Source organism: Garra rufa, chromosome 16 (assembly GCF_049309525.1).
Source record: "Garra rufa chromosome 16, GarRuf1.0, whole genome shotgun sequence".
In the NCBI taxonomy this organism is placed as follows: domain Eukaryota; kingdom Metazoa; phylum Chordata; class Actinopteri; order Cypriniformes; family Cyprinidae; genus Garra; species Garra rufa.
The window spans coordinates 32,088,783-32,101,336 of record NC_133376.1 but is presented as its reverse complement, the minus strand read 5'-3'; the positions used below and the strand labels follow the sequence as shown (position 1 = coordinate 32,101,336).

The 12,554-nt window shown below is 34.7% G+C and overlaps 2 protein-coding genes across 13 annotated transcripts in view; one reads left to right on the top strand and one right to left on the bottom strand.

Annotated features, from left to right (window-relative positions):
• The window catches only part of dlg3 (discs, large homolog 3 (Drosophila)), a 161,196-nt gene that overhangs the window by 59,938 nt on the left and 88,704 nt on the right, over positions 1-12,554 (bottom strand). The gene's annotated exons all lie outside the window — the stretch shown is intronic.
• LOC141288972 (neural cell adhesion molecule 2-like) overlaps positions 1-12,554 on the top strand; it is a 50,315-nt gene that overhangs the window by 837 nt on the left and 36,924 nt on the right. The window contains exon 3 of the mRNA XM_073821169.1: positions 8,365-8,450. Coding sequence (XP_073677270.1) covers positions 8,365-8,450 — 86 coding nt within the window. The remainder of the gene's footprint in view (positions 1-8,364; positions 8,451-12,554) is intronic.

The following is a 12,554-nucleotide window of genomic DNA, read 5'->3' as shown; positions in this document are numbered from 1 at the left end:
GAGTGTATTGCAAACCCGTAAGACCTTCGTTCATCTTTGGAACACAAATGAAGATATTTCTGATGAAATCTGAGAGCTTTCTGACCTTGCATAAACAGTAACTGATACATTCAATGCCCAGAAAGGTGGTAAGGACATCAATAAAATAGTCCATGTGACATCAGACAGACATGAATTGTTGAATAAATCATTATTTTTGCTTTCTTCGAGCACAAAAAGTATTCTCATAGCTTCATAAAATTATGGCTGAACCACTGTCACATGGACTATTTTAAAAATGTCCTTACTACCTTTCTGGGCCTTAAACCTGTCAGTTGCATTGCTGTCTATGCAGGGACAGAAAGCTCTCGAATTTCATCAAAAATATCTTAATTTGTTTTCTGAAGATGAATGAAGGTCTTAATATATGGGTGAACTATTCCTTTAATGTTCAAAACATAAAAATCACTGAAACATTTTTATGTCCACAGCAGAAAAATAAAACTACATTGTAAAAGTACATTGTATGGGAAAAATGACTGATTTTTCTTTTATGCCAAAAATCATTAGGTTATTAAGTTAAGATCATGTTCCATGAATATATTTTGTAAATTTCCTATCAAATATATATTAAAACAAATTTGCTTAGAAATATGCATTGCTAAGAACTTCATTTGGACAACTTTAAAGGCAATTTTCTCAAATTTTTTTTTTTTTTTTTTTTTGCACCCTTACATTCCAGATTTCTCGGATTGTCCTATCCTAACAAACCATACATCAAATGAAAGCTTACTTCAGCTTTCAGATTTATAATGATGTATAAATCCTAATTTACCCTAATGACTCGTTTGGGGTCCAGGGTCACAATTAATTTTCATTTAAAGAAATATCTCTTTAAATTACAAACATTAAACATGGATGGCTAACTTATTTTATGTTTCTTTCTGTTAAATTATGGCTTAAAGCTGACTGGAATCAGTTTTCTTTCTTAATGCACATTTGTGCACTTTTTGTGCATGATATTCCACATGTAAAAAAAAATTTCAATACCTTTTTTAAATGTAAATGTACTTTTTAACCCGCCTCTCCAATCATCTGGCTCCATTCAAGTACATAACAGTCACTTTTTACAATCCAGTCAATTACAGGTGATTAAAATCAAGTCCTGTCCTAAATTTCGCTCATTAATATCTTGTTTAACTCTGAAATATGTTCAATTACAGAAATAAAATGTGTTGCAAACCTTTAAATGTATGAACAAATATTTCACAGTTAAAATGGTTTCTTTACATATTAAAAGGGGCAGGTTCATCCAAAAATGTAAAATCTGTCACTCAATACTCTTCACCCTCGTATATTTTCAAAACTGAATGTTCTTTCTTCTTAGATCTATCTATCTATCTATCTATCTATCTATCTATCTATCTATCTATCTATCTATCTATCTATCTATCTATCTATCTATCTATCTATCTATCTATCTATCTATCTATCAGTGGCCAAAATTATTAGAACACTAGTATTTTCACCAGCTAAAAAATGGTTTTAAGTCAGTAATGAAGTTTTAAGTGAAGAAACAACCAACTGAAACAGACTAAACCCAGAAGAACTGTGGCAAGGTCTCCAAGATGCTTCAAGAGACCTACCTGCAAAGCTACCTGAAAAACTATGTGCAAGTGCACCTAAGGCAAAAAATGCTTTAAACGCAAAGGATGATTGCACTAAATGTTGATTTAATTTAGTTAATAGATGTTAACTGATCAAACAAAATCTATTTATGACATTATTTTTGACGGCATCCTCATTTTTACAGCATTTTTACACAAGTGTCTAAAACTTTTAACAGTGCTGTAGCTTTGCAGGTAGGTCTCTTGAAGCATCTTGGAGATGTTTCCGCAGTTCTTCTGGATTTAATCTGTCTCAGATTGTCCTGTTTCTTCATGTCATTCCAGACAGACTGGATGATGATGAGATCAGATCTCTGTGTGAAGCACTGACTGTTGTCAGACAAACGAAAACCTCACTGGATTATTACAATTAATGGCAAAATGAATGTTTGGTAATGTAAACTGATATTTCCTACTGACATACCACAGAAAATACTAAGAATTTGGCTTTTGGCTGATGACAGAATGTTAATTTTTGGCTGAACTAAGCCTTTAATTTGACATTTTCAGAGGATGATGCCCCTGGACAAGAATCTAGATTCCAGATGTTCTGAAATGCTTGCAGTCACATAAGACTGGCTTGAGAGAGGTGAGAATACAGAACCAGTTAGAAGAAAGAGTGACAAACAGCACAAGGCTGGAGGGTGTCCAGATGTGGCAGAAGGGAAAGTCTAAAGGGTATGAGAGGGATTAGACAAATCTGGATTAGATTACAATAAATCCCTTAATTTCCTTTTAATTCAAAGTCTAATCATTAAAGGCTGTTTTTTATCAGCCAGCTGTCACTGCACCGTTATCTCCAGCTGCAACACACACATACACATGCACACACATCGTGTCTGAACATCCAAGCACTGTAAACACAATTTGACTTTCATCATCTACTTATTCAAACTCTGCCTTTGGTATTCTCACACTGGCTTCTTGTCTTTTCTCTTAACAAACCTCTGTAACATCTACAGAGCTGCTGTCAAATTGTAATATCTCCATGTGTGTCCACTGATGGCTCATCTGCCAGATCTGTCTCCATCTGTTGCAACCAAGGAAAATCAATGAATAAACATGTCTCTGTATCTCGAGTCAATACTCTGGATAGGCAGCTCATTTATTGTAACTGTTGCTGTAGCTTCAGTTTGCTCATTAGAGGAGTGAATTTGCATTAGCTCCCTGCGCAATTGCCCCTGTCAGGCTTTCCTAATTGGACTTGGCCAGAGACCCTTGGGACCGCAATCCGACAAAGGCTCTCACTGAATCAAGGCAAGCACCGGGGCAAGCGCTTCATCCAAATTGTTAAATAATCAATGTGTTCCTATGGCAACCGCTACTCTGGCCTCTGCATTGACTAGAAGGAGCGGGCAGAGTCTGCCCTCCCTCGTTCATCTCTCTCTCAGGACGTACGTTGCCGATGACGCCATGACAGCGCTCCATTCTAGCCCAAACTAGAGTGGGATTAACATCCCTATTCAGTCACATTCGGTTCTGTTCGAATCACACGGCGTAGGTGACGGCTATTGTCAATCACACCGGTTCGCAAGCCTCAACAATTGCACCATTCAGTGCCATACAGTTTTTGGGTGTGACCATGCTCCGTATCAGCAAACGCTTGACATTTTAAACCAATTCAATATCAATTTCATTTCTAAAGATAACCCTTTATATAAAGGAGAGCTCTTGTTTTATAAAGAGCACACAGGACAGGATATTTATAGGGGAAAATAACATGTTTTTTCAGCACTTAATGAGTTTATTTTAAAAATTGTCTGATCTCATTCACACACATTTTTATGTAAATAGTAAAACAAATTTTAATACACTACATTTTTATGCCAAATAATGGATTCAGTCTTTTCTTTTTGAAACTGACTAGTCGTAGGCCTTTTTTTTAGTTTTTAAGTGAACATTGACAGAATGATTTACAAATAATGCTTTTTCATAAAAAAAAAAAAATACATAAGCTCAGATCAATGCGACCACTGTGCTGAAACTGTGTTAATTGAAAGGAAACAAGTAGACAAAAAGATTCAGTCCAGGATTGGTGATAATACTGCATAATGAGATATTTACATGCAATTTTTAAAGTTTTTCAAATTATGTAAAGTTTTTTTTTAGAACAGCACAAGGGACTTGTGTGTGTTTGTGTGTAAGTACAAGCTTTGTTACTTTTGTGCTGGTTGTTAGCAATAAATAAAATAGTTGCAATGTCACCGCTACCTTATGCATCCTTTATTTAGGGCCCTACATTCTAAAAAATAAAGGTTCTTTACTGGCATCAATGGTTCCATGAAGAACCCTGAACATCCATGGAACCTTTCAAATGTAGAAAAGGTTCTTTATAGTCGAAAAAGGTTCTTTAGATTTTTAAAATGTTCTATGAAATGGTTCTTTTAGGAACTGTTCACTGAAAGGTTCTTTGGGTAATCAAAAATGGTTCTTCTATGGCATCACTGCAAAAACACCCTTTTGGAACCTTTCTTTTTAAGAGTGTATGAAATCTGTTTTATTTTTTCCCCATATTCTGTTTTATTTTTTTCCAAATGATGTTTTTTCCATTTTCATTTTTCTGGATTCTGCTTTTATTCCATTTTAATATTTCTAGTCTCTGTTTTAATGATTAAATTTAAAAATATTAATCAAAAAGCATGTCTAAATAATTAAAATCATGAAAGTTACACAATTTAACAGCAATTTTAAAAAAAATTAGGGCCATATGAATTTTTTTTCCTCAAATTTAGTTTTATTTTTCTCAAATTCCATACATTTTCTGGATTCCATTTTAATGGTTTCATTAAATGGTAATAATCAAAAGCAAATGTAGTATTATTTTTTCACAAATATACTGTATTGTGTATCTACATTTTTCTGGTAAAGAATTACGTATATACATTGTATTTTTTTAAGGAAAATATAAGTTCAAACTCGGGGCACCATTGAAGCCCACTATATGAAGAAAGATCCTATACAATTTCTTCCTCAAAAAAACATAATTTCTTTGCAACTGAAGAAAGAAAGACATGAATACACGAGAACATTATCTGTAATTTTTTGTTCTGGAAGTGAACTTCCCCTTTAAGTAATGTATTTCTGTCACAATTTCTTCAAGTTAAACCAAACTTTTATTTTGACTTGTTGCTATGAAAACCTTTATGACAATATTTTTTTGTAAAAGAAACACTAAAATGCTCACGAACTGACAGAGCATTTCTAGAGATTGTTTATGTGTTCATGTACTCATATATTCAGGCGGCAGAGACTGAAAACAGTGTAGTAAACACGCGTAACATGTAGGATTCCTATAAATAGTCTTTTTGAAGCTTAATATTCACAGACACTAGTCCATATTGTGTTTTGATTTAGGTGTACTGACCTACTTTTGATGTATTCATCCAAAATTTGGCAAATTCCATGACATTTCGCGTTATACGGTAAATTCCACTTGTATGACTTGATTCCGCGATACCATCCATGTTTTCCACCTTGCAAAAATCATAGGGCCCTATTCAACATATATATAAATAAAGTAGCATATATGACATTAGTCTGAAATCTAACAGCCATTGTTCACTCAATCCCATCATGAAGGCAGCTCTGTCAGATACCTACTTGATACAGAGGCAAGATATACCGGGGGAGCAAATCATTTGGAGTGTGAAAAACTCATGAGCTAAAATCTATAGAACACCTAGAAGGGTCTAGATCTGAAATTTCACAACTGGTGGGTTGAAACCCACAAATGGGCCACAGATCTGTTCTGATAGGTTTGCGGTCAGGAACAAATAAAAACAAAGTGCAACTTTTCCTATATCTAAACTCAATACAGCTTACAGGTTTGTGTTTAGTTGATATCCTAAAGCAAAAGCAGAGCAGTAGCTATGTAAAGTGTTTTATGCTGAATACGTAGAGAGGAAACTAAGACTAGCTACTCTTAGATCCTTTCTTGTTAAGCCTTAGTGGGTTTTATAAGCAACGCTGCAATTCAATCAATAAGACTTAATTACCATGCACCCAACATTGCGCTAGGGTACAGGTGCTCAGGGACACCAGAAGGGGAAAGTCAGAGACGCAGGAATGTATGTGATAGAGAGATGAGATGGACATCTGAAAGAGTTTTTGTTTTAGTTTGTACTCTAAAACATAACATAATTCATTTTTTTAATTTTGGTCTGTTTTGGGTTTCAAAACATATGTATTGACTACTTAAATTATATTTTTTAATTTTGCATTTCACAGAAAAAAACAGTTAGTTAACACAGCAATTCATTTTTGGACACTGGACACAAATATGACCTAGATACAGGATAATGACTTATGACTAATTTTGGTCTGTTTTGGGCTTCAAAACATACGTATTGACTACTTATATTTTATGGCACTTTTTTTTTTTTGCTCTGTTTAGATCTTTATGTATATGGCAAGAACTACAGGTAATAATTCTTGAAAAAAGTCAATTTTGTGTTTTGGAACAAAACAAGGATGAGTTAATAATGACAGAATTTTTGGATGAAAAATAAAACATTTCAAGATCATTTCAAATATATAGTCAATATAATTCATTTTTGGATGATGAAAACAAATACGACCTAGATACAGGATGACTTAATTTTGGACTGTTTTGGGCTTAAACATATGTATTGACTACTTAATTTATATTTTATGGCACTTTTTTTGCTCTGTGTAGATCTTTATGTATGTGGCAAGAACTACTGGTAATAATTCTTGAAAAAATTTTGCATTTTACAGAAAAAAAATAACAGCATGCAGTTTTGGAACGACACAAGGGTGAGTAAATAATGACAGAAATTTTCTTTTTGAATGAAAAATAAATCATTTCAAGATCATTTCAAATATATAGTTAACATAATTCATTTTTGGATGTTGAACACAAATATGACCTGTTTTGGGCTTCAAAACTTACGTATTCACTACTTAAATTATATTATATGGCACTGTTTTTGCTCTGTTTAGATCTTTATGTATATGGCAAGAATACAGGTAATAATTCTTGAAAAAAAGTCTATTTTGCATTTCACAGATAAAAATAACAGCATGTGGATTTTGAAACGACACAAGGGTGAGTAAATAATGACAGAAATTTTCTTTTTGAATGAAAAATAAATCACTTCAAATATATAGTTAACATAACATTTCATTTTTGGACAATGAAAACAAATATGACCTAGATACAGGATAATGACTTTAATTTTGGTCTGTCTGGCTTCAAAAAATATGTACTGACTACTTGAATTATATTTTATGGCTGTTTTTTTGCTCTGTTTACATTTTTATGTATATGGCTAGAACTACTGGTAATAATTCTTGAAAAAAGTCAATTTGGCATTTCACAGAAAAAATAACAGCATGCAGTTTTGGAACAACACAAGGGTGAGTAAATAATGACAAAAAATGTATTTTTGGACGAAAAATAAATCATTTCAAGATCATTTCAAATATATAGTTAACATAATTCATTTTTGGACAATGAAAACAAATATGGCCTAGATTCAGGATAATGACTTTAATTTTGGTCTGTTTGGCTTCAAAAAATATGTACTGACTACTTGAATTATATTTTATGGCTGTTTTTTTGCTCTGTTTACATTTTTATGTATATGGCTAGAACTACTGGTAATAATTCTTGAAAAAAGTCAATTTGGCATTTCACAGAAAAAAATAACAGCATGCAGTTTTGGAACGACACAAGGGTGAGTAAATAATGACAGAATTTGTATTTTTGGATGAAAAATAAATCATTTCAAGATCATTTTAAATATATAGTTAACATAATTCATTTTTGGATGTTGAAAGAATAATGACTTTAATTTTGGTCTGTTTTGGGCTTCAAAAGATACGTATTGACTACTTAAATTATATTTTATGGCTCTTTTTTTGCTCTGTTTAGATCTTTATGTCTATGGCAAGAACTATGGCAAAAACGTCTATTTTGCATTTTACAGAAAAAAATAACAGCATGTGGTTTTGAAACGAAACAAGGTAAATAACGTAAATAATGACAGAATTTTTATTTTTGAATAAAAAATAAATAATTTCTAGATCATTTCAAATATGTAGTTAACATAACAATACATTTTTGGATGTTGAAAGAATAATGACTTTTATTTTAGTCTGTTTTGGGCTTTAAAACATATGCATTAACTACTTAAATTATATTTTATGGCACATTTTTGCTCTGTTTAGATTTGTATGTATATGGCAAGAACTACAGGTAATAATTCTTGAATAACGTCTATTTAGCATTTCACAGAAAAAAATAACAGCATGTGGTTTTGGAACGACACGAGGGAGAGTAAATAATGACAGATTTTTCATTTTGGGCCCTTTATGAATTGAATTACTGTGATCGTAAAGGGTCCTTAAACAGTCAGCAGTTTTTTCTGTATCTTTTCTGCCAAGGTACTGAAGCATGTCCTGGCTGTGTGCTCTGTTTGGTCATGGTGAGCAGCTCCAAATGAGCCTCAGCGAGGTCACCAATCTGACCTTCAACTAGCGCTAAATGATGATATTAAATATTACACGCGCTATAAATAACCCAAGCTAGCCCGGGTGTACAAACAAGTGTGCCTTTAGCGTCTGCGGTATGTAATATATGGCGAGTTATGCAGCGTCAGTCTGAGTAGCGAGTGCAGGTTGACGAGGAACACATCAGCAGAATACGGGTTAATAATTCAATCTACCCTGCCCTGTCTGATCACACTGTTGCCAGGTTACGTGAACCACTGCCGCAGCAGTGCTGTAATCATCTCTATCATTACACTGTGAACACAGCCTCAGTCACCATTGAGATGAGAAGTCAGAGTGCTCTGCATTCTATCACAACAGGCTGAGGGAGAATCTGATGCAGCGATGCGATACGCCGCTGCGTCTGCTATGGAGATTTACACTAAAATATATGTGTACTTCATTACATGAAGATATAGAATGAATGAAACGAATAACAAGTGCTGTTTTGAGTCCAATGCTCGCTTCTTCTCTGCTACTGGCTGGTTGCTACCCCTTGTTGCTAAGCTGAGAGCTGTGCCCACTCCTCTGCGTGGTGTCCTGTGCCAAGAACAAGGAGTATATTCAATCAGAAAAATATTTTTTTTTCCTTTTTCATTTGAAATCTGTGTTGTCTCACTGTTGTTATGAGGAATGTGACTTTGGGCCTTTTATCGTGACAGTTCACAGCAAAATGCAAATTCTGTCATCATTTACTCAAACTGTATCAAGGAAAAATACATTTTCTTTCAAGGAACACAAAAATGAGACGTTTTGATAAATGTTCACACTTCTCTTTTCCATACAACGAAAAAAAGATGGTGACCAGGTAGTGCCAAGCTTTAAAAAAGGACCAATAACTTCATAATAAATATAAATAATATATATATATCAGAGGTCGCTCCACCGGAAATACGTCACCTCCACCCTCAAACCGGAAAGACGTCATCTCCACTAAAATCAAAATGGCGTCGCGCACTTTAATTCAGGTAATTTTATTTTTTATTGTAGCCTATTAATTTAGTAGTGATGGGAAAATGAAGCTTTTCGAAGCACTGAGGCTTTCCCCTTAAGTGTATCGTATATATATATATATATATATATATATATATATATATATATATATATATAGTAATAAGTATTTTATAATAATGTAATATAATATAAAATAGTAAAAAAGTATGTATATAAGTAATTTGTAATTTATCATATAATCTAAAATAAAGAGTAATAACGAGGGCTGGGCGATATGGCCTAAAAATAAAATCCCCGATTTTTTTCACAAAAAATCCGATTTACGATTTAAATCGATTTTTCCCCCCTACTTCTTTTAGCATGTAAAGAAACCCCAGTTTTTCCACAATATATATGGGCACCATATATTTTGCAATATACATTGCAACTGCATCAGTGATCGCTTTCCACCAGGCCCCATTCTTATCATACCAGACACAGTAAATGTTTGTAAGACAAATAAATATGAGATGGGAGGAAAATATATATTGCCATGCTTTTCTCTTGCACTTATATCATATACAAAAATATACAATTTTGAACACAGAAATATTAAATGATTTAAAAAACTGAAACGATTTGCCAGCAGGTGGTGGTAAGACACTGATTTAATTACTGAATCATTTCATTCATTTGATTCGTTTGAACGGATGGTTCATTCAAGAATAAAGCAAGTGACTCTTTATGAATGGGAAATTGAATCGTTTCACTAAATTCGTTTAAAAACGCACGTTCATTCATAAACGAAACACCGCTGTGTTTGAGTGGAGATGCGCAGCGGCTCAGCTGTGACTTGTTTCAGATTACTTTTGATGACGAAATAGAGCAAAATCAGGCAATAGTGTTATAGTCAGACAATGTAAGTCACTTAATAATAACTTCTTGTTTATTTAACTGTTGTAATAAATCAATATCTCGTTTACAAACTCCCTTAAAAATGATTAAAAGCTGTCACTCATCTTAGTTCGATATTCACAAAGCTCTATTATAATAAACAAAGCTACTGCCCATTCAGTCTCTTATTTACACTCTCTCTACACTTTGAGATACATTAGTCAACGTGCAAAACACATAGAAACCTTTGAAGCTCCACTCAGCGCAAATACAAATATGCTGGTCGGGTCAGTCGCACATGGTGCTCCTAAATATTTTTTCATAGTCGCTCGTAGTAGTTTCTTTTTGCCCTTGAACAGCGGGTCGCACCATTGAGAAATTAGGTCGCACTCTAGAGCCCTGATATGCAAATAATTCGCCATTGTCTTCAATCATCTCTCTACTCTGTTTATGTGGTAAGTGAAATTGTATGTACTGTAATGTAACAGGCTAACTTGCTAGCAAGCAGCTAATCATGTCCCCTTAGTGACTCACGTTATTTTACCAGAACGCGTTGTTTTCCGTTCTGAATACATATATATATATTTTTTGTTTTATTATTAAAAAAATCGCGATACCTCGATTTAATAAAAACTTATATCGTCTTAAAACGTAAATTCGAATTAATCGAAAAAATTGAAAGAATCGCCCAGCCCTAGGCGGTACACTTGAGCGATGAAGAGCTCTGGTATGAACCCCCTGAAACTATATATGGTTCGACAAATCTCAAATAACAAAGTTAAAATAACCCGTCAGCATTAACAAATGCGTTTTTCTATCACTTTTGCATCGGGTAGGTTTAGGCTTGGGTTTGGTCTAACACGTTAGAGCATTAACCTTTAGCGACACTCCCTGGATATTTGAATTCTGAACAGCCGCAATACGTACCTTAAGCAGCATAATAAAAATGCAGCAATACGTGCTTGTACCAGCGTAATAAAAACTTGCCATGGTCACGAATTGAACGTGGGATTTAGCACCACTCTCTGGACATTTCACTTTGAAACTGCTGCGCAACATGCAGTAAGGTGTGTAAATGTTGCAGAAATGTACAGTCAAGCCCGAAATTATTCATACCCCTGGCAAATTCTGACTCAAAGTTAATTTTATTCAACCAGAAAGTTTTTTTTTTTTTTAATAGAAATGATACAGACCTCTCCCAGAAGATAAGACGATGTACAAGAGGCATCATTGAGGAAAAAATATAACTGATCTTTTATTTACATTGGAACAAAAAGTGGCATGTACAAAAGTATTCATACCATTCTCAGTAATCAATAGAAAAGCCTTTATTGGCTATTACAGCAATCAAACGCTTCCTATAATTGCTGGACAGCTTTTTGCATGTCTCTTTTGCTGTGTGTTTTGGGTCGTTGTCGTGCTGAAATGTCCACTGGTGCCTAAGGCCAAGTTTCTCTGCAGACTGCCTGATGTTGTTGTTGAGAATTTTGATGTATTGATCCTTTTTCATGGTGCCGTTTACTGTGATTAGGTGCCCTGGTCCACCGGCTGAAAAACACACCCAAAACATTAGGTTCCCACCACCATGTTTGACAGTGGGGATGGTGTTCTTAGGGTTGAAGGCTTCTCCTTTTTTACGCCAAATTAAGGCTACATCATTGTGGCCAACCATATAAATTTTTGTTTCATCTGACCATAAAACAGAAGACCAGAAGTCTTCTGCAAGGCTTTTGTGTGGTGTCCTGCTTGGTCTGTGTCCGTGGAACCCAGCAGTGTGCAGTGTCCATTGGACTGTCTGCCTTGACATGTTGCCCCCAGCAGAGCCCAGATTCATCAGGATGGCCTTGGTGGTGATCCTTGGATTCTTTTTTTACCTCTCTCACTATCCCCCTGGCCAGCACAGGTGTCACTTTTGGCTTCTGACCACGTCCTCTGAGATCCCAATGAATCAGGGTAATTAGGATGCTTTAGAACAGCTTGGACTATTTGGAATGGTATAGAACTTTGGATTTTCCCATAAACTGTGACAGTTTGCAAAGGGTATTAATAATTTTGGACATAAATTTGGAAATATTTTTTTCCACAATGGTGCCTCTTGTACATCGTCTTATTATCTTTTGGGAGAAGCCTGTGTCATTTCCGGTCAAAAAAAACTTGCTGGTTAAAAAAAAGTAACTTTAAGTCAGAATTTGCCAGGGGTATAAATAATTTTGGGCTTGACTGTATATAGAGGCATGCATTTACATGAGCCTGGGTTGTTATTTCGTGAGGTCCCCTCTCTCTTCATGATAATCGCTAAGAAGGGTGTGTGTCTGACTTGTGGTACAGTAGCCAAACAGCTTTAAGTTCAGACAGTCTTGTGATTCAGTTGGACTGATTCATTCTAAAGATCCGAAAATCTCAGTAGCAGTGAGGAATAATAGCGCTCCATAGTGAACTGTTAAATGACTGATGTGTAGCCGCTCAGCCTGGGGGCTTTGCACTGGTGCCTGCTTAATTAGAGCTAACTCACTTTTTCTACACAGCCATTTTGTTGGGAATGACAAACACACCACAAAATTACAGTAA